The sequence below is a fragment of the Cuculus canorus genome, chromosome Z (assembly GCF_017976375.1).
Source record: "Cuculus canorus isolate bCucCan1 chromosome Z, bCucCan1.pri, whole genome shotgun sequence".
Classification (NCBI taxonomy): domain Eukaryota; kingdom Metazoa; phylum Chordata; class Aves; order Cuculiformes; family Cuculidae; genus Cuculus; species Cuculus canorus.
The window spans coordinates 57,092,834-57,110,302 of record NC_071441.1 but is presented as its reverse complement, the minus strand read 5'-3'; the positions used below and the strand labels follow the sequence as shown (position 1 = coordinate 57,110,302).

The 17,469-nt window shown below is 37.4% G+C and overlaps 1 protein-coding gene across 5 annotated transcripts in view; it reads right to left on the bottom strand.

The window, feature by feature from the left end:
• Nucleotides 1-17,469, bottom strand: part of KIAA0825 (KIAA0825 ortholog) — a 279,595-nt gene that overhangs the window by 214,272 nt on the left and 47,854 nt on the right. For all 5 annotated transcript variants that reach the window (XM_054054846.1, XM_054054849.1, XM_054054850.1 and 2 more), the window contains 2 exons: nt 9,802-9,970; nt 3,957-4,626 (listed from right to left, as the gene is read on the bottom strand). In XM_054054846.1, coding sequence (XP_053910821.1) covers nt 3,957-4,626; nt 9,802-9,970 — 839 coding nt within the window. The remainder of the gene's footprint in view (nt 1-3,956; nt 4,627-9,801; nt 9,971-17,469) is intronic.

The following is a 17,469-nucleotide window of genomic DNA, read 5'->3' as shown; positions in this document are numbered from 1 at the left end:
CCTAGGGACTTTAAGCACTCCTCACATGCTTCCCCTCTAAACCCTTCGCCAGCTCTGTGCCCTCGACAATCTCCAGCAGCTTTGAATCCTTTTTACCCTGTGGCCCCAGAACTGCCCCCAGTGCTCAAGGCGGGGCCGAACCAGTGCGAAGCAGAGCAGGACAACCCCCTCCCTTTAAGGTTCTCTGGCAAGTTTGTGACTAAGTGAAAATACTAAGCCAATGAATTTGAATACGTCACAAACCAGAAAACTGAAAGCTCTAAGCTCTGGTAGTTTTAACAACAGGAAACTAAAAGGCAGTTTAATTAGTATACACACACATTTACACATAAAATTGAAGAAAAACTTCCACTAATAGATAAAATGCCTATAATTTCATGGGTTTTAAGTTTCTTTGGCTGATGTCTTATCAGTTATAAGAGCAGCTGTTTCTTCATTTAAAAGTGATGGAAATTGGTAAAAAGATTCACTGACCAAAAAAATTACTTGTATGGAACTGGGCATTTGTGACTTGATATTTATTTCAGGATTAAGGAAGGATTAAGATAGGTTGGTAATGCCTGATTAAACTAGCTTAACATTTTTGTAAACATGGAAACACAAAAAAAAGGTTCAAAAGTGTAAAAGTGCAATCCACTTTTAACAGATTACCGCAAATAATTCCTGAAAAATACCACAGTGGAAACTAAAGGAAAAAAATCACAAGACATCAGGTCAAAACCAGGTGTCTGCATAATTCCTTACATGCTAAGTATGTTAAAAGAAATGTATTTTTTATAGTATTTTTTCAGTTACTGTATTATTAAATGAACTTTTGACGGACATATAGAATTAATCTGATAGAAAAGCTGAAACAACATCTTATAAAATACCATCAGAAATATATGGGGGACGGCCAGGGAACATTGCTCAGATATTATTTTTTCAGATTGGAAACATCAATGATGTGCAGAGAGTACATAGAGAAATTATGACCCATGCTACATAAAAATCTAATACAATAAGTAGCCCAAGTACTAACAGCTGAACTGTTATGGCTAATCAAGAGTCACTGATTTAACCGGGAACAAGATCAAGTTATAATACAAAACCACCAGCCTCCACCGTGGGTGGCAGTCCAAGATGCCAAGTTCCAAAGAATTCACCTTTTTTTCACATCCCATTTTGCCAGCTTCTCTCTCAGACCATGCGCATCCTCAGTCCTGATAAATGGATATCATCTCATCATGTTACTTGACAAATAACTGTTCTAACACAGTCTGAAAACAAAAATGTTAATTTCTTACTTCTCAAATAGGTGTTTGTATATGAAATACTTTAAAGATTTATATCTCTGTTAACACTTATTATAGACTACCTATATTTTCCTGACAGAAGTAGGTCATCTATATAAAATTTTCTGAGGTTCCAGCATTGTTTTGTCTTTTACTTTTTCCCTCTCCAATACAATAGGATCAATTACAGCAGTTCTCACTTAAAACAAACAAACAAACAAACAACAATAACAAACCAAAACCCACATTTCCCTGAGAGTGGACTAAGGAAGCCCCCTCCCTGGCGGTATTCAAGGCCAGGTTGGATGGGACTTTTAGTCCCTGATCCAGTGGGAGATGTCCCTGCCCACGGCAGGGAGTGGAACTGGATGGGCTTTGAGGTCCTTTCCAACCCAAACCATTCCATCATTCTATAAGTCTATGAAACACAAGCCTTTTTCAACTCTGGAAAACCCAACTGAATGTCCTAGATTAAATTATTTTGCTGTTTGGCAGTTCCCAGAGGGCAGAGACAACATGCATAAAAAAATAAGGTATAAGTACTGGTATAACTGTCTTTGAGATAAATAAAAAACCAAACCCTCTTTTCCTTTCTCCTCTTTTCCCATATGCAGCACCGCTTTGTGTTGATACTCACCAAATTGGGTATCACTGTCCAGGTATCCTATTAAAGCTGCTTTTTAAGTTAAACTATGTATAAACACAGATCTCCACTGTCAGTGTTGGGAGGGCAGCAAAACTATCAGAATTTTATAAGAGTTACAAGCCAGTTGACACTAAGAATCTGTCCACCTTTATAAACCTCCAAAAATAGTTATTATGTAGATTTTTTTTCCAGAATAGTTAGATTCACAGAAACATTTAGGTTGGAAAACACCTGTTGGCAGCCCAGAAAGCCATCTGTATCCTGGGCTGCATCAGAAGTGTTACCAGCAGGGTGAGGGAGGGGATTCTACCCATCAAGTCTGCTCTGGTGAGACCTCACCAGGAGCCCTGTGTCCAGCGCTGAAGTCTTCTGCACAGGAAGGACGCGGATGGGTTGGACCAGGTCCAGAGAAGGCCATGAAGATGATCAGAGAGCTCGAGCACCTCTGCTATGAGGACAGGCTGAGAGACCTGGGATTGTTCAACCTGGACAAGAGAAGGCTCCAGGGAGACCTTAGAGCAGCTTCCAGTACTCAGAGAGGGTACAGAAAAGCTGGGGAGTGACTTTTTACAAGGGCCTGGAGTGACAGGATGAGGAGGAATGGCTTTAACACACCTGGAGGCGTGTTTTTTTCAGAAACCCACCCTTACAGTCACTTTAATTTCCATGTCTTGCATGCAAAATGAAGATAATTGAGCTTCTCCACCTTTGTAAGCTCTTTTTAGACTAAAATAAATATCAAGTCACAAATGCCCAGCTCCATACAAGTAATTTTTTGTCAGTGAATCTTTTTACCAGTTCCCGTCTCACTATATAACTCGAAGATGCAATTCTTGCCATTTATTTTGTAACTCAACATTTCTGATATTTCATCTCCTTGTTACCCACCAACACTCCATCCCACTAATACATCAGCTTTATGTTAAATTTCTCATCCTGTCATGTTATTTGTCTGCATGCCTTTTCCCTCACCTTATCTTTTATATGTTCCACATACTCGTCCATATTTCAGGTTCTGTTGAAAAATTATCTCTGCATTTCTCCCAGTGGAATTTCTAGTTGACTTACCTTAGCACGTATATTGATTTTAAAACTCAAAAGAGTGTAATTTTATCCTGGGTAGGCACAGCAAATCATCACCTGGCTCATGGTATGTATATGTTTTACAACCCAAAGGGCTGGAGCACCTCCTGTACGAGGACAGGCTGAGAGAATTGGCGTTGTTCAGCCTGGAGAATAGAAGGCTGTGAGGAGACCTTGGAGCAGCTTCCAGTACCTGAAAGGGCCTACAAGAAGGCCGAGGAAGGACTTTTTATGAGGGCCTGAGTGATAGGAGGAGGGGGAGTGGTTTTAAATAGAAGGGAGAAGATTTAGATTAGACATTAGGAAGAAATTCTTCATGATGAGGGTGGTGAGGCCCTGGCCCAGGTTGCCCAGACAAGTGGTGGCTGCCTCATTCCTGGAGGCGTTTAAGGCCAGGCTGGATGGGGCTTTGAGCGCCTGATGCAGTAGGAGGTGTCCCTGCCCATGACAAGGGGTTGGAACTGAATAGGCTTTAAGGTTTCTTGCAACCCAAACCCTTCTGTGATTCTATGCTTCTACAATTTCTCTCCTGTTTCTGTATCTTTCACATGATTCTAAACTTTTAGTGTTTTGTGTCTGCAGAGGGGGGCAGAGGCGGGGGGGAACTGGCTTTAAGGTCCTTTCCAGCCCAAATCATTCTGTGGTACTATTCTGTACATTTCAGCAGTTGGAATAAGTTAGACTGAAAAAAATGACTACGACATGACAATGTTATCCAGTGAATTGTAATGGAGTTTCTACATACATAAACATCAGATACTTTTTCTTACTTTAAAACCCTTATCATCACAATTCTGACAGTTTAATTTAACTACAGTAAAATGGTGAAACTATAAAGCTGTAATTAATAATGTGAGCCCTCTTTCTTCATAAGAAATAACCAAATATATTGAAAAAAGTAGCAAAATTAAAACAATATCTAACTACAAGGAACATAAAATAAGGCTACTAACCCACAGCGTGAACTGTTCCTCTATGCTTCTTTGAAATCTTGTTTGCCTTAACTATATGTAGAGCATTTTCTTTGAACTGCAGCTCGCAAAGTCTTTCAAGAAGAACTGTCATTTCATCAGTGATGGTATCCAGGTACGTCTCATTAATAAACTTCACTGATGCAGACGGATCAATAGTTCCACTTAATACATAGAAATCCTCTTTAATCATAGTGCACAATGTAGGTACAGAACTTTGGACACCGTGAACCACCTTATCAAAATTGGTTTCACCGCAACTTGACAAAACACAGTTCTGGAGAAGATCACTAACCAGTTTATGCTGCATATTTTGATACTTGGCCAAGACTTCTGATTCAGGATAAAGAAACAAAAGTTGCTGTATGCACTGGGTTTTAAACTCTACTTGTTGTTGTAAAGCATTAGTACTTGTTTCTTCTTGACACTGCAGTCTATTTATCAAAAATCGTCGAAGATGCAATCTCACATCATCCCAGAGAGATTTCACATCCATAGTCGAATCATCCTCAACAGCATGAAGGGAAGCAGTTAACTCAAAAGATGTCCCGCTTGGTGTGCAGGGAAATGAGACGCCACACTGACTAGAGAGATCCAGAAGGAAGTGAAGTATCATTTCTTCTTGATTTTGCTCGTCCTTCAGCAAGCTTTGCTAACAAAGGCAAACCAGACAGCATTTTAGAAATTTTTTATTAATTCTGGAATTTAATGGCTTCCTGGTAAAGTATCAGTTGTTTCCAGCATTAAGTATCTTACCAGCAATAAGCAACTCAAACTGCTATATAAACAATAAAAATAACAAAGCCTGTTTCCCCAGGGATTTATGCATCATTCCATCCCCTTGTCTACCTGCTCCAATAAAACACATTCCTCTTCCCAACCTTATTATATCCTTGACCTCTTTTCTCAATCTATTGTAACCCACAATACAAAAAAGCTTTGAGAAGCTCAGTAGTTAAGCCTTGGCAGCCTGTTTGATGTGGTCCATACACATCTTTGCAATAATATACTACGAAAATTTACTCAAGATTTACACAGATAATGACAGGTTATGCCCATAAAACCAAGAATAGGAATTTATGAAATGAAAAACTGTTCCTTCCTATGTTCTGGCTCAGTAGGCAACCACCAATAAGGCAATTTTAAGGATAAAATAATCTTCCCAGGATCCCCTTAAAGAATTAAAACTTGTTAAGAACTTGTTGAACAGGCTCAGATCACACAGAGCAGAGCACAATAAGCTGTGTATCCAGTCGAACCAAGATGCAGACTGACACATTAACATTATAATGATGTCTAAACACATCTCAGCTACATCGGCTGGAGAAAAAGAAGGAAGCCTGTTAAGAAAGCAGGTGAAACCACACGGGTGCATTTACCATCCCTACTTTACCTGAGCCTGAAGGGCTCCCTATTAGCCCAGGGCCAGGATATCTAGCCTTACAGCTGCTATATATGCAATAGGCCATGCAGCAAAGAGCAGATCCTCTTGTCTACCTCAGTGCTTCGTACTCGGTCCAGAGTGGCACAAATTTACGCAGCACTCTGCAGCTTTCCTTAATGTGTATGAGATGAAACATTTGTTTCAACAAAGAGCGTCCGTTATGTGAGTAGAAGACAACCCCAAAGTTCTGTGGCCACTGGACACCAAAATCCCCTTCCTTTCTCAGAGAAACTTTGATGTTATAACCACATTTCCCATATTCTCAACATTTTCCATATTGCAGGTTGACTGTGGCCCCAGTTCTAGGCCCACCAACTTTCTATTTGTAAAGAGTGGCTCTCAGTCCTCCAGCTGTGCTAGAGCTGACTACAGATTTCCTCATCACAGCCACAAGAAAATCCAGTTATACTGGTGGTCCTCTTGAGTTTTTGGGCTTCAGGAGCCAAGCAAACAAGCCTTGAGTAAATCAGGACCTAGAAGCTCTTGCACCAGCTACCCCCACCTCCTATCGCTTCTTTCCCACAGAGAAAAGCGTTGTTGTTTCCATTCATGTCCTCTGTCTGGGTCTCCCACCTATGTACCATCCTAGCAAGGCTGGTAAAGAAACAGCCAGCAGCCATCCACCTTCAGAACTACTGATTTATTTAACCTAAAGTAATCGACAAAATTATTAGTTTTATTTATTTTCTTGTTTTGAAGAAGAGAAAATAAATCAAAGTTGACTATACTGTTGCCTAAATATAATTATTTCCAATATAAAATGTTCTCTCTTTCTACTGTAGCAAGTTTTTATCAGTATAAAATTTTTAAAATCACAAAAAAAAAACACAACAAAAATTTCAGTGGGTTTTTTTTTTTGGTTCCTCTCATGCTCTTTACTCACAAAAAATTCAGTATCAGAACTGCTATTCTTTGTTCCTGATTCAAAACTGCTGCCGTCTTATGGGAAAAAACCCAAGAGGTTAACCTTCCTATTGCCCTTTACTCTGGTGTGCTCCATCATGAAAAATAAAAAATTGACTTGCGCCACAGTAGCTAATTCTAGACAGAGAGCATGATTGTGTCGCGTAAAGAAAAGTCTTAAAAATAATAGACTAGCTATTCTTCCATTTTATGTCTTTCAGAATGCTTTCTATGAGTTTTTTACTTAAAAGCAGGGAACACGTGGCACAGAGGGTAATAAAGCAAATTATCAGTCAAATATCATCCTATAAAAGCACGTGCATGTGATAGAAATATGTATAATGAGTTAAAATCTTAAATCATACATATTAACATGTATACACATTAGGCTGATTTGATTTTCTTTTATTATCTACTGAAGTATTCTATAAAGTTTTGTGTCCTTAAAGAGAATGTGTCTGTGTGTAAACTGGAACCCTAATCACTAACCACTGTGTTGAATCTCCACAGATAAACTTCTGGAGTTTAAGGGCTGATTTTTTTTAATATTTTTTTTAATGAATCATGCCCAAATAACGTATTCGGAAATTAACAGAACAAGTGAAGCTGTTAAAACAGCGAACGAAACTGATGCTCTGGGCTGATGAACCCAAAATGTCTTCCAAGCAAATCCCTACAGCTGTTTTTTAAGGTTAAGCAGAAACATCTTTATTTATGAAAGCCAGTATGAATCTAAGTATTGTTTCAAGCCCTTTGCAACTTAAACTAAAGCATTAAAAACAGCGAGCTTGCAGATGCCATCTTAGACATAGTGTTAGTCAGAAAAAGAGCTCCTGAAGTGAACTTTGAAGCTCTGAAAACACGGTGTCATCAAGTCTCTTTGAACACTGCCTGTATTAACACAGGCTTTTCTATTTGAAAATTAATCTGCAAAAATACTTCAAAAGGCAATGCCAAAACTTTTCAAGAGAAAAAAGATCCAAATTAGTATCCAAAGGTTTCAGAGAATCATGAAAAGTCCTTTTCTGAGCACAGAAAGTTAGTAACAAAAACATAAAGGAAAAGATTTGCAGTCTGCCAACTGGACTGCTACCTACGATAGAAAGCTACATATCACATCAATAAACAAATCCAATAAGATAAAGATTTTGTTAAAATAAAAAGATTTTTGCTGTTAGTTTAACAGGTACAGAATTTAATGAATTTATGTTCATGCACATATTCAGCTTTCAAATATTTGAAATATTTAGAATTACAAAAAACTACACAGAATGATGAGATTTCTCATTTCCGGGCTTCATGAAGAACTTCTCATTATTTCCAAGACAGTTCACAAATGAATGAGAAAGAATAACATGCTAACTATAAATCTAAATACAGCACTTCAGCCAAAGCACATACAGAACTATGCACTATTTGTTTTGATTGTCCCAGCAGCTTAAAAGATAAGCAAAAGCCCTAACAAAATAAATACACATAATAAGAGATAACAATGAATAAGGATATTGTTCTAAAGTAGAAAGAAGGCTACTGTTATTGAAGAAGCACTATATGATACTTATTAAAAGCCTGCAAGTGAGAAACTAAGTTGAGTACTCCATTAGTTCAATAGATGGATACTTAAGGAAGGTCAAATTGTAATAATTGCACTAATGATGAGTATTATTGAATAAAACTTTACTGTAGATATGTTTATTGAGCTATGTAGATAGATGTAGATATGTTTATAGATGATCTACTGCGAGTAAAACTTCTTACAGATGGATTGTCTATACTAATAGATAAACATTTTTCCTCTGTAGTTTCATCTACAAACAGGCTGGATTGAGCTCCACAGATCTTTTCCTGACAAGCTGTGCAGAATTTAGGCTTTAAGGCTTCTCACACTTTGCTGTCTGTTTAGCAGCCTGCCACAGAGCCATTCTCAAGGCTCAACGGGACTCAGCAGCCCACAGCCAGACCATCATGCTGTCACGATGCTCCTGGGAAGCTGAAAAGCCAGAAAGCACATTTTCTGTAAAATGTACCCAAAGTATTCCAGAAAAGGGGAGATTCGGGTTTTCCCAAACAAATGCCGCCACCTGGTGTTCAGGTATATGGCTTGAATAGACCTCGGAGAAGGAAGAAAGGAGGGAAAGGACACAACGAAGTCATCACTGCCATAGCCTCTTCTGAGGGGGTTTAACTAAAGATATAACTGGACTAACAGGAATAATAAAGGCTTCATAAGTCAGCATTTTCTGGGATTCTCTCATTTCATCTAGATCAAGTATGATGTGTAGCGGTCTCTGACAACCTTGTGTGGAGTGTTTATTAACAACAACTTGCATACCAATGACTGCTGTTAGGAGGGGACAACTTCACTTCTTCACCACATTAAAGACCTGGTTTTCTAGAGATGACTTCCTAATTTGACACAGCTTGATATCCAGTGGATTCAAGGGTGACTTAAAGATAAACAACCATATTTAAGATTTAAAAAAACTCTTAGTGAATTGATGAGGCTTAAGCTCCAGCCAGGAGGTAGTCCCAAATGAGAAAATCACTTCTCCACAGAAGTGTTCCTCTGCCAGTACAGCCAATCTTAGCCCAAAGGTGTTCATGTCCTACAGCTAAATCATGGCATGGAAGTGACAAAGGATAATCCACTGGACACTGCTGATTTGTTTCGACGCTTGTTTGCACATCATATAAAGATACGTGTAGAAGTGGCACTTTGGGACATGGTTTGGTAGGCACAGTGGTGGTTGGCTGACAGTTGGACCTGAAGACCTTAGAAGTCTTTTCCAACCTTAATGACTCTGTGATTCTATTCTATGATTTTATACATAGCTTATATACAAACTTGCAGGTCATCCTTCGCTTATCCAGCCAACTCAATTTTCCAGCCTCCCATTTCCACACATATATTCTAGGGTTAAGTTTTAATAAAAATTTTGGATAGAACTGCCTTATAAAATGATGGAATGTTGTTGTTGAAGTGGAATTTGATTTCTGGTTAGATCTAGTTGTTTCCTAGGACAATGGATGTAGTTCCCACATTTCTAGTTAGAAAAAGCAGTTAGGAAGATAATGCTTAAGTAACACACAAAGGGCAATAATCTGAATTAGATGAGCTAAACTTATACTGATACAAGTGCAGAGCAAGCGAAAAACAAGCAGTCACAGTAACAGCTCAGTGTAGGCAGTGACTTCAGATGCTCTTTATCAATGTGTGTTTAGAAAACAGTCCTAGCAGTGCTGAACACGTGGTATAGTTGTGAAAAGATTTTGTCTCAAGTTTGCCTATTTAAGGTACGATGAGAAGGAAACGTAACACCTTGCTGTGGACATAAAAACAGTGCTAAGCCTTATACTAAAATTTCTGAACTATCCTCACCACAGTGAAGAATGAGACAACCAATTAGCCTCAACAACCCCCACCCCAATCAAATAAACAACTTTCCAAAGTGTTAAAAGTCTTTAGTAAACAATTTTTACCAGGGTCCTGAGGAACTCCATCAGCTCTCTGGGGTGTGTAGAAGAAGGTCTAAGAGAGGTAAAACCGCAGTTGTTGAGCCACTGAAGACAGTCAGTTGTACTTTGCAGTATTTCATCATTACATATTTCATTTACTTCTGATTGCAGGTCTTTAAGACACTGTTCTATGCTAAAAAAAAAGAAGAAAAACAAAAATCAGAGGATTCTTTCATGACTTGGAGATAAATGCATTTTATATATTCAATATTTTAAAAAAAAAACTACTTCAAATTAATGTAATGCTAGTCCTTCTTCTTCATAGATTAATTTACTCTCACAAAATAAGGCCCGAATGTGCAGAATTAATATTTAAAAATAGTAAGCCAAAACTAAAATAAATTTCCTTCAGGCCAGACTGTACCATCCTCACCAAGTATTGCCTCACCTCTCAAACAATCTTGTACTTTTTAATAAAGAAGTTAGTGAATAAGACATCATCCAGCCTCAGATCTGGTCCTTGGTGCTTAATTAGCTAGAGCAGAGACTATAAACTGAATCAACTACCATATTCAAAGGTGAATGTGTCATTCTGCTCCTTTGCAGATCAGCAGTTGTTTTATAATACATAACATATCTTAGCAACTTCCTAAAGAACCACTGACATCACAGAAAATGCTGAAAAGAACTTTAGAGTCAGTTGTGCTGAAAAAGCAGGTCTTTTCTTTCTTGTTTTTGACACCAGAATATTTGAAAGAAAACACGGATTTTTTTTTCCAAGGAGCTGATCCACTCCTTAGCATTCATCTAGAATCACAATCCTGTTTATGAAATCAGATGTGGATGATACAATTATTATACGGATTTCAGCTGCAAAAAATCACAAGAAGAACTGAATACTGAAAATTATTGTACTTCTATTTGTGTGGACACTTGCATTAAACCAACAAAAAAAGAAAAATCCACAAACAAAGTAACTGTATACTTTCAGTATTTGAGAATTACTTTTCATCTAAAAGCAACACTTAATATTTTCATAGAATCACAGAATGATTTGGATTGGAAGGGTCCTCAAAGCCCATGCAGTTCCAACTCCCTGCAATGAGCCTGGACATCTCCCACTGGATCACGGGCTCCAAGCCCCATCCAACCTGGCCTTCAACACCTTCAGGGATTTGGCAGCCACCACTTCTCTGGCCAACCTCAGCCAGGGCCTCACCGACCCCATTGTGAAGAATTTTTTTATTACCATGTATAGCTTCAGTTACATAAACAGTATTGACTAGATCTAGGCACATGGAGGTTAATGCAGAGAGAGTCAACAATAGGACTGATGGCAGTTCTGGTTTACTGAAATGCAAAGTGATTCTCTCTACTACTTGAATTTTACTTTGGAGTGTATTAGTTATTCCATTTGTGTTCTCGCAGCTGATAAGGGATGCAAGGTTTAACACAAATTAGATTTAGTTCTTTTTTATCTCCATAGAGTTACGGGATTAGATGAGACTCAGCTCTTTATAGGTATTTCATTGTCAGTTACTTTTGATCATATTACTTTCTATTTGATGACATCAACCAAACAACAACCCTGCCTGTTATACTGCCTCTCTATTTTACAGAAACAAACTATGTCTGTTTAACTGCTCTCTAACATTCTCAAACTTGACTGGTTTTGGCAAAAGAAAATAGAGAAGATTAGAAAAAAAAGACAGGAAGAGGAAAAAAGGAGGAGGAGAGGGAACAAAAGAAACTGGAAAACAAATCAAATCTTTGAGTGCTGCTACTACAAGCCATGACAAAAATACTGAGTTAAAGACTTCCAGTTTTCAAAAAGAGGGAAAACTCTATTGATAAAATTAGTGACCTTGAATAAAGCTTTTAATTGTTTTCCATATAACTTCTCTGTGTGAAAAGATTCTTTTTGCATGAAATGTCATCTTTTTAGAGGAAAATACTTTTATTAAAATATAATCTGCTTTGATATTTGATCAAAAACTTAAACATACTAACCCATATCAATTTGTAACAAGAAATCAGTGATGAAAGGCCATTCTGCATATCATCCACTGACTGTACTTTGTCATTTAATTCTGCCTGCAGTATTGTTTTCGGCATGTGCAAGAAGTATTTATTTCCTACTGGATTTTCTCCTTTATTGAGTGATTTGCATTTTATTCTTTTACAGATGTTATGCAATGTACCCTAAATTCCTACTAGCTGTCTCATGCTGATCAACAGCAATAAAGTAAATCAGCATCAGCTGTACCTTTGGGAACCAAGTCTGTTAGTTTGAATTGACATTTTAAAGAAACGGGGAAAAAAAACGAGGAAATGATCACACCAAATTAAGTTCTGAGGTAAACAATAGTCTGTGTTTTCCTTTTATTTTTGCTATCTACAAGCACAAAGGAGAGAAGTATATTTTTTCTGAGAATGCCATCAAGACTTATCATCGCTGATAGGCTTCGCTTTGTGTCTTTTGTTTCTTTAAGATACAGTACTAAATTATTACAAGCTGGATATGAAAACTGCATCAACTACAATTATAGAATGAAAGGATGATCATAAAGATGTAAGTGCAGAAATGCAGCATTTTGAATGTCAGAAAAAAACAACCCATAACTTGTTTCCAAAACTATGACTATACAACTTCTAACGAAAAATTTCATCAAAATAAGTAGGTCATTCTGAACAGCTTATTTTCCCATATTTAATTTTATTCATTAAGAACAATGGATATATTTGTTTTATCCTTAAAAGACATGAGGCAAACCATTCAAAAGGTATCTACTCTACCTGCTATGAGGACAGCAAACAGGTTGAGGGAGCTGAGATTGTTCAGTCTAAAGGACAGAAGACTCCAGGGAGACCTTGCAGAAGCCTCTCAGTACTGAAATGGGCTCCAGGAAAGCTGGGAAGGGACTTTTTACAAGGGCATGGAGTGACAGAACGAGGGGGACCGGCTTTAAATTAGAATGGGGAAGATTTAGATCAACAGATGCAGGTTGGCCTTGAACAACCCCAGGGATGGGGCAGCCACCACTTCTCTGGACAACCTCAGCCAGGGCCTCACCACCCTCACAAGAAAACATTTCTTCCTAAGTTCTCATCTCAATCTCCACTCTTTCACTTCAAAATTGTTCCCCTTTGTCCTGTCCCCACAATCCCTGATACAGACCAACTGCCCAGATTTCCAGCAGAACTTTTCAGTAGTGGAAGGATTCTCTAAGGTCTCAACAGAGCCTTCTCTTCTCCAGGCCGAAAAAACCTAACTCAGTCTTTCCTTGAACAGGAGGTGCTCCAGCACTCACATCAGCTTTGTGACCTCCTCTGGACTCATTCCAATAGATCCATATCCTTCCTGGGCTGAGGACTCCAGAATGGAACACAGGGCTTCAGATGGGACCTCAGGAGAGTGGAGAAGAGGCGGAGCACTCCCTCCTTTGCTCTTCTGGTCCCACTGCTTTGGATGCAGCCCAGGACACAGTCGGTTTTCTGGGCTGCAAACAGGCAATGCTGGCTCATGTTGAGCTTCTCATCCACCAGCACACCAACTCCTTCTCTTCAGAGCTGCCCTCAACTATTTTCCATTGCCAAAGTTTATTATGAGTAAGTTTAAGCATGATCTTCTAACTCCTTCCTAACAAGCACTGTTTCCATTTATTTCGCATAGTATATAGAACAGCCATAAAATGACAATGAGCTTGGTTAATTTAAACTGCTAAGCCATAAAGTGAAATTATCTTTAAACACCATGTTAGTTTTGCTTAAGATACTCATATCCATGGAGGTTTGCTTTTAGAATCAGAGTTAACATGTCTTTTATGAAGAACAGTTTGTTTTAAAAGTAATGAAACGTTTCCGCTATTTTTTGAAGACAGAAACACTAATATAATGCTACATTGTTATTATGATGTATATTCATTAAAAAGCTTGACTGCTAAAGATAAAGGATATTTTATGCAAAACCAGTCACATCACTTGGAAAGATGTGTCAGAGGACCCGGTGTACACCTTGAGTAGTAGGAAATCTTTCAGAAAGACTTTATCAGTATAATTCCCACAGGCATTTGACACCTTTCCCCACATGGAAACAAACATTTTGTTTTATTCCACAGAAGCTGAGCTGCCAAGTAGGAAATATTAAGAAAATTTCCCATGATCTACAGACAATTCAACAAAGTGATTGCTGATGCCCCAGCACTAATGTCTGTTAATAAACGGCAATTTAACCAGAAATTTAAATAATTATTTTCTAATAACTTCTAAACTGCTTGTTACAACTTAACTGAAAAAAATCCATAAAGATTCATGCAAAGAATGTTTTGATAACTTTATCTTGAAGAGAAATGAGGTTTTATGAAAAAATGGCCATTTAACATTTTGCATGTTCCTGCAATGCTTGTGACAACCTATAATAATATTCATGGTACAAAGAGTCTCTCAGGATGTCTAAAATTCTAAAAAAAAATATGGAATTATGTAATTCAAGGCCTATAATGTTTATGTGGTTCCATAGCCACCTATTTGACCACTAGATTATTCTTTCTGGCATGCCTATTTTCTTCCTATTACTAATCCAACTGCATAAACAGATGCAATACCTTTTTTATTTCTTACATTCTTTACAACAGTGACCTCAACAGCAGAGGAGAAAGCTAGAAAGTAAAGCTAGAAAGTTTGACTCTATTATTTCCTTATTCATATTTTTATCTAACTTTATTCAAAATATAATAAGACTAGTAAGACTGAAGTTAAACATTATTTTGTAAGCAGCAACATGAAACTGATGGAAACACTAATTACAAGACTGTACCTCTTTAGAAAAATGCTGTTATGAGAAATAGGTCTTGTTACTTGTTTTTAACAGCAGCAATTCTGTAAAATGTAAGTCTGAAAGTTACAGGCTTATCTTAACCGAAAAAATCTACTTCTTCAAATTCTTCCTATTGTAATCTTGAACCTTAAGATTTAAAACAAAAACACAACCCTTTCTTCAAGGACCTTGCAATCTACTTCATTTCTCTAATTTAGCTGTTTACAAAACATACCCACCAGAACTGCAAAGTAACTAAACCACTGAAAGCACAAAGAAACAGAACAGTGATGACTTTGCTGCACCTCAGTGAGAGAAACTCAATAGCTAAACCATACAAGAACTGTCATTTCTATCTGAAGCACTTGCCACCTTTAATTTCCAATCTTGTGTTAAAGACTTGAGATATTTCAGTCCACAAGATATAAGCTTTGTCTTGGTAAGTTAATTCAGAAGACTGGCAGTGAAGCAAAGAAGTCTTTCAACTCCATTGACCAAAACACCATAGTGAAAAATGATGGTTAAAATGATGTTGCCTCTTGTATTCTCATATGAAATGAATCGGGGTAGAATTGGTAGATATGATGACAGCTTCTGTAGGTGTACGTGACAGTTAACTACATATTAAGGATAACTGACGCAATTATAATCTCTGTAGATTGGAGTAGAATAATTTGGGTTGGAAGCAACCTTAAAGCCCCTCCAGTTCCAATCCTCCTGCCATAGGGAGGGACACCTCCCACTAAACCAGGCTAGACTACATAAGAGATGTGTGATCAACAACTGGAAAATGTCATACCTTGAAATTCCTATCAAGGTACTTCCCAAAGAGTGCTGTTATTCACAAGTGAAGGATCTTAGTTGCTCAAATAATGATTGCAATCTATATTGAACAGTTACATGGCAAGATGCAATGCTATAAGCACTTATTAGTATTGACCTCACCGGAGCCCTTCAAAGAAGACCTTCATCAAAATCCCAGATGACTGAAATACTGTTAATTAGACAAAGGGTCAGGTTGAAGTTTATCAGACTGAAGTCAAATTAAGCCTTTTGAAAAGCCTCAGAAAGATGTAGTCTCCAGTCTACTGTGAACATACAATTACTAGTAAATAATTCCGTTGACTTCTGAGTGATTTTTTAATACCTCACACTGTCCTACAGCCTCAGAGAAACTACTATTTTATCACCACTAAGAGGTAGACAGTCACTCACCGAAGAAAGAACTGAATACACAAAAAAACCCAGCTAAAGAGATCTCATGTTTACAGCCACTTTCAATTTATGCACTAAAAGCTTGCTTTCAAGCTTATTCTCTGTTTGAAGTATTACATATCAGCTGAAAATTTAATTGTGTAGATTGCTCAAAAAATAAATCTTACTAATCTGCAATTCTTCAGTTAGGACAAAAAATCAAAAGACTCAGTTTCAATAAGCAGTGAAAAAAGGAAAAGTGAGAGAGAAGACTGAAGACCGCCCTGATGAAATTATGAATACAACTTTAGGCCTTATAATAACCGGAAACTATTGCAGCATATAAAACTGGCCAGCACTGGCAATAGTTTTGAGAGTTCATATTCACCTGCCTCTAAACTGCTGTAAAAATACAGTTAACATTCAAGTGTAATAAGAGCTCTAGTATATAAAAGTGAATGAATGAACCACTTACTCCCTTAAAACTTAGGAATAAAACAATTTTGCACAGATGGCCTTTTTTCTCCTTTTTTTTTTTTTTTTTTTTTTTGTTATAGCACCAAATAGACTTAGTACAATTCAAAAATACTGGAGGTAATTCAGCTGCTGGAAAGCATATCTGATTTGTCGTGCCACACAATTTTATAAAAGCTATTCAGTTGAAAGGCAGTAAATGAGCATTCAAGTGATTTACACACTTTCGGATCATAATTTTTTACACAATGTTTTATTTTAAAAAATATATATATGCTGTATACTATTATGTATATTCTCTGTGGTATAATAAAATCATAAATCTATCTGATGAAAAATGGATTGTATTCCAACTGTATCACCATAGCGTGTAGAGCTGCTCTTATCATACCACTTAAAAAGATCAATGGTAACTTGAAAATGATTTCATTCCATGCTACCTCTAATATATTAGCAACAAAAGGACTTTTTTAATTTAAAAGTCACATCAGCCACTGTCCATGTTTTAAATTCCTCTTCATTTCTGAAACTGACATATTACAGGAGCAAAATTTCACTTGGTAACTACAGGGCTACTTTCTGATTTTCCTTGTGAAAAATAGTTCAAAAACTAGTTTTAAGTGTCAACTCTACAAAGCTTTTGCTGACATGTGTCACTGAGTACCACACCCTAATCCAACTCCCTGCTCTCCTCGGATAAAACAGCATTTGGATCTCACAAAACTTACAGTGAAAGGCTCTTCCAACTAGTAGGACTTTGTACCCAACACAGGAACAGCCAGCCTTCTTAAGAATGTACAAATGATTCCATTGTGATGATGTTAATATAAACATAATATAAAGTGTTGAGTAATAAAAAGTATCATTAAAATGAAGGAACAGCTGGTCTGCTTTCCCATTACTAAAAGTCTTCTCCACCACCAGCATGCATTTTACAGACATTAAAACCAAAAAGGGTAGTAAAACATGCATTCTAAAGACTCATCTTGACGATAATCTTTCTAATGCCTAGGCTGGATCTGCATGATGACAACAAAACCACTTTATTTGGCAGCTGAAGAGGTGACAACATATCTGTCAGAAATGCTGATGTTGTTTTTTCCCAAATATACATGACCATAGCAACTCAAAATGTTAAGTACCTACAACTGTGTTATGACATCATAAGTATCTACATTTCACTGAAGTCAACAGCTGGAAAATGGCAT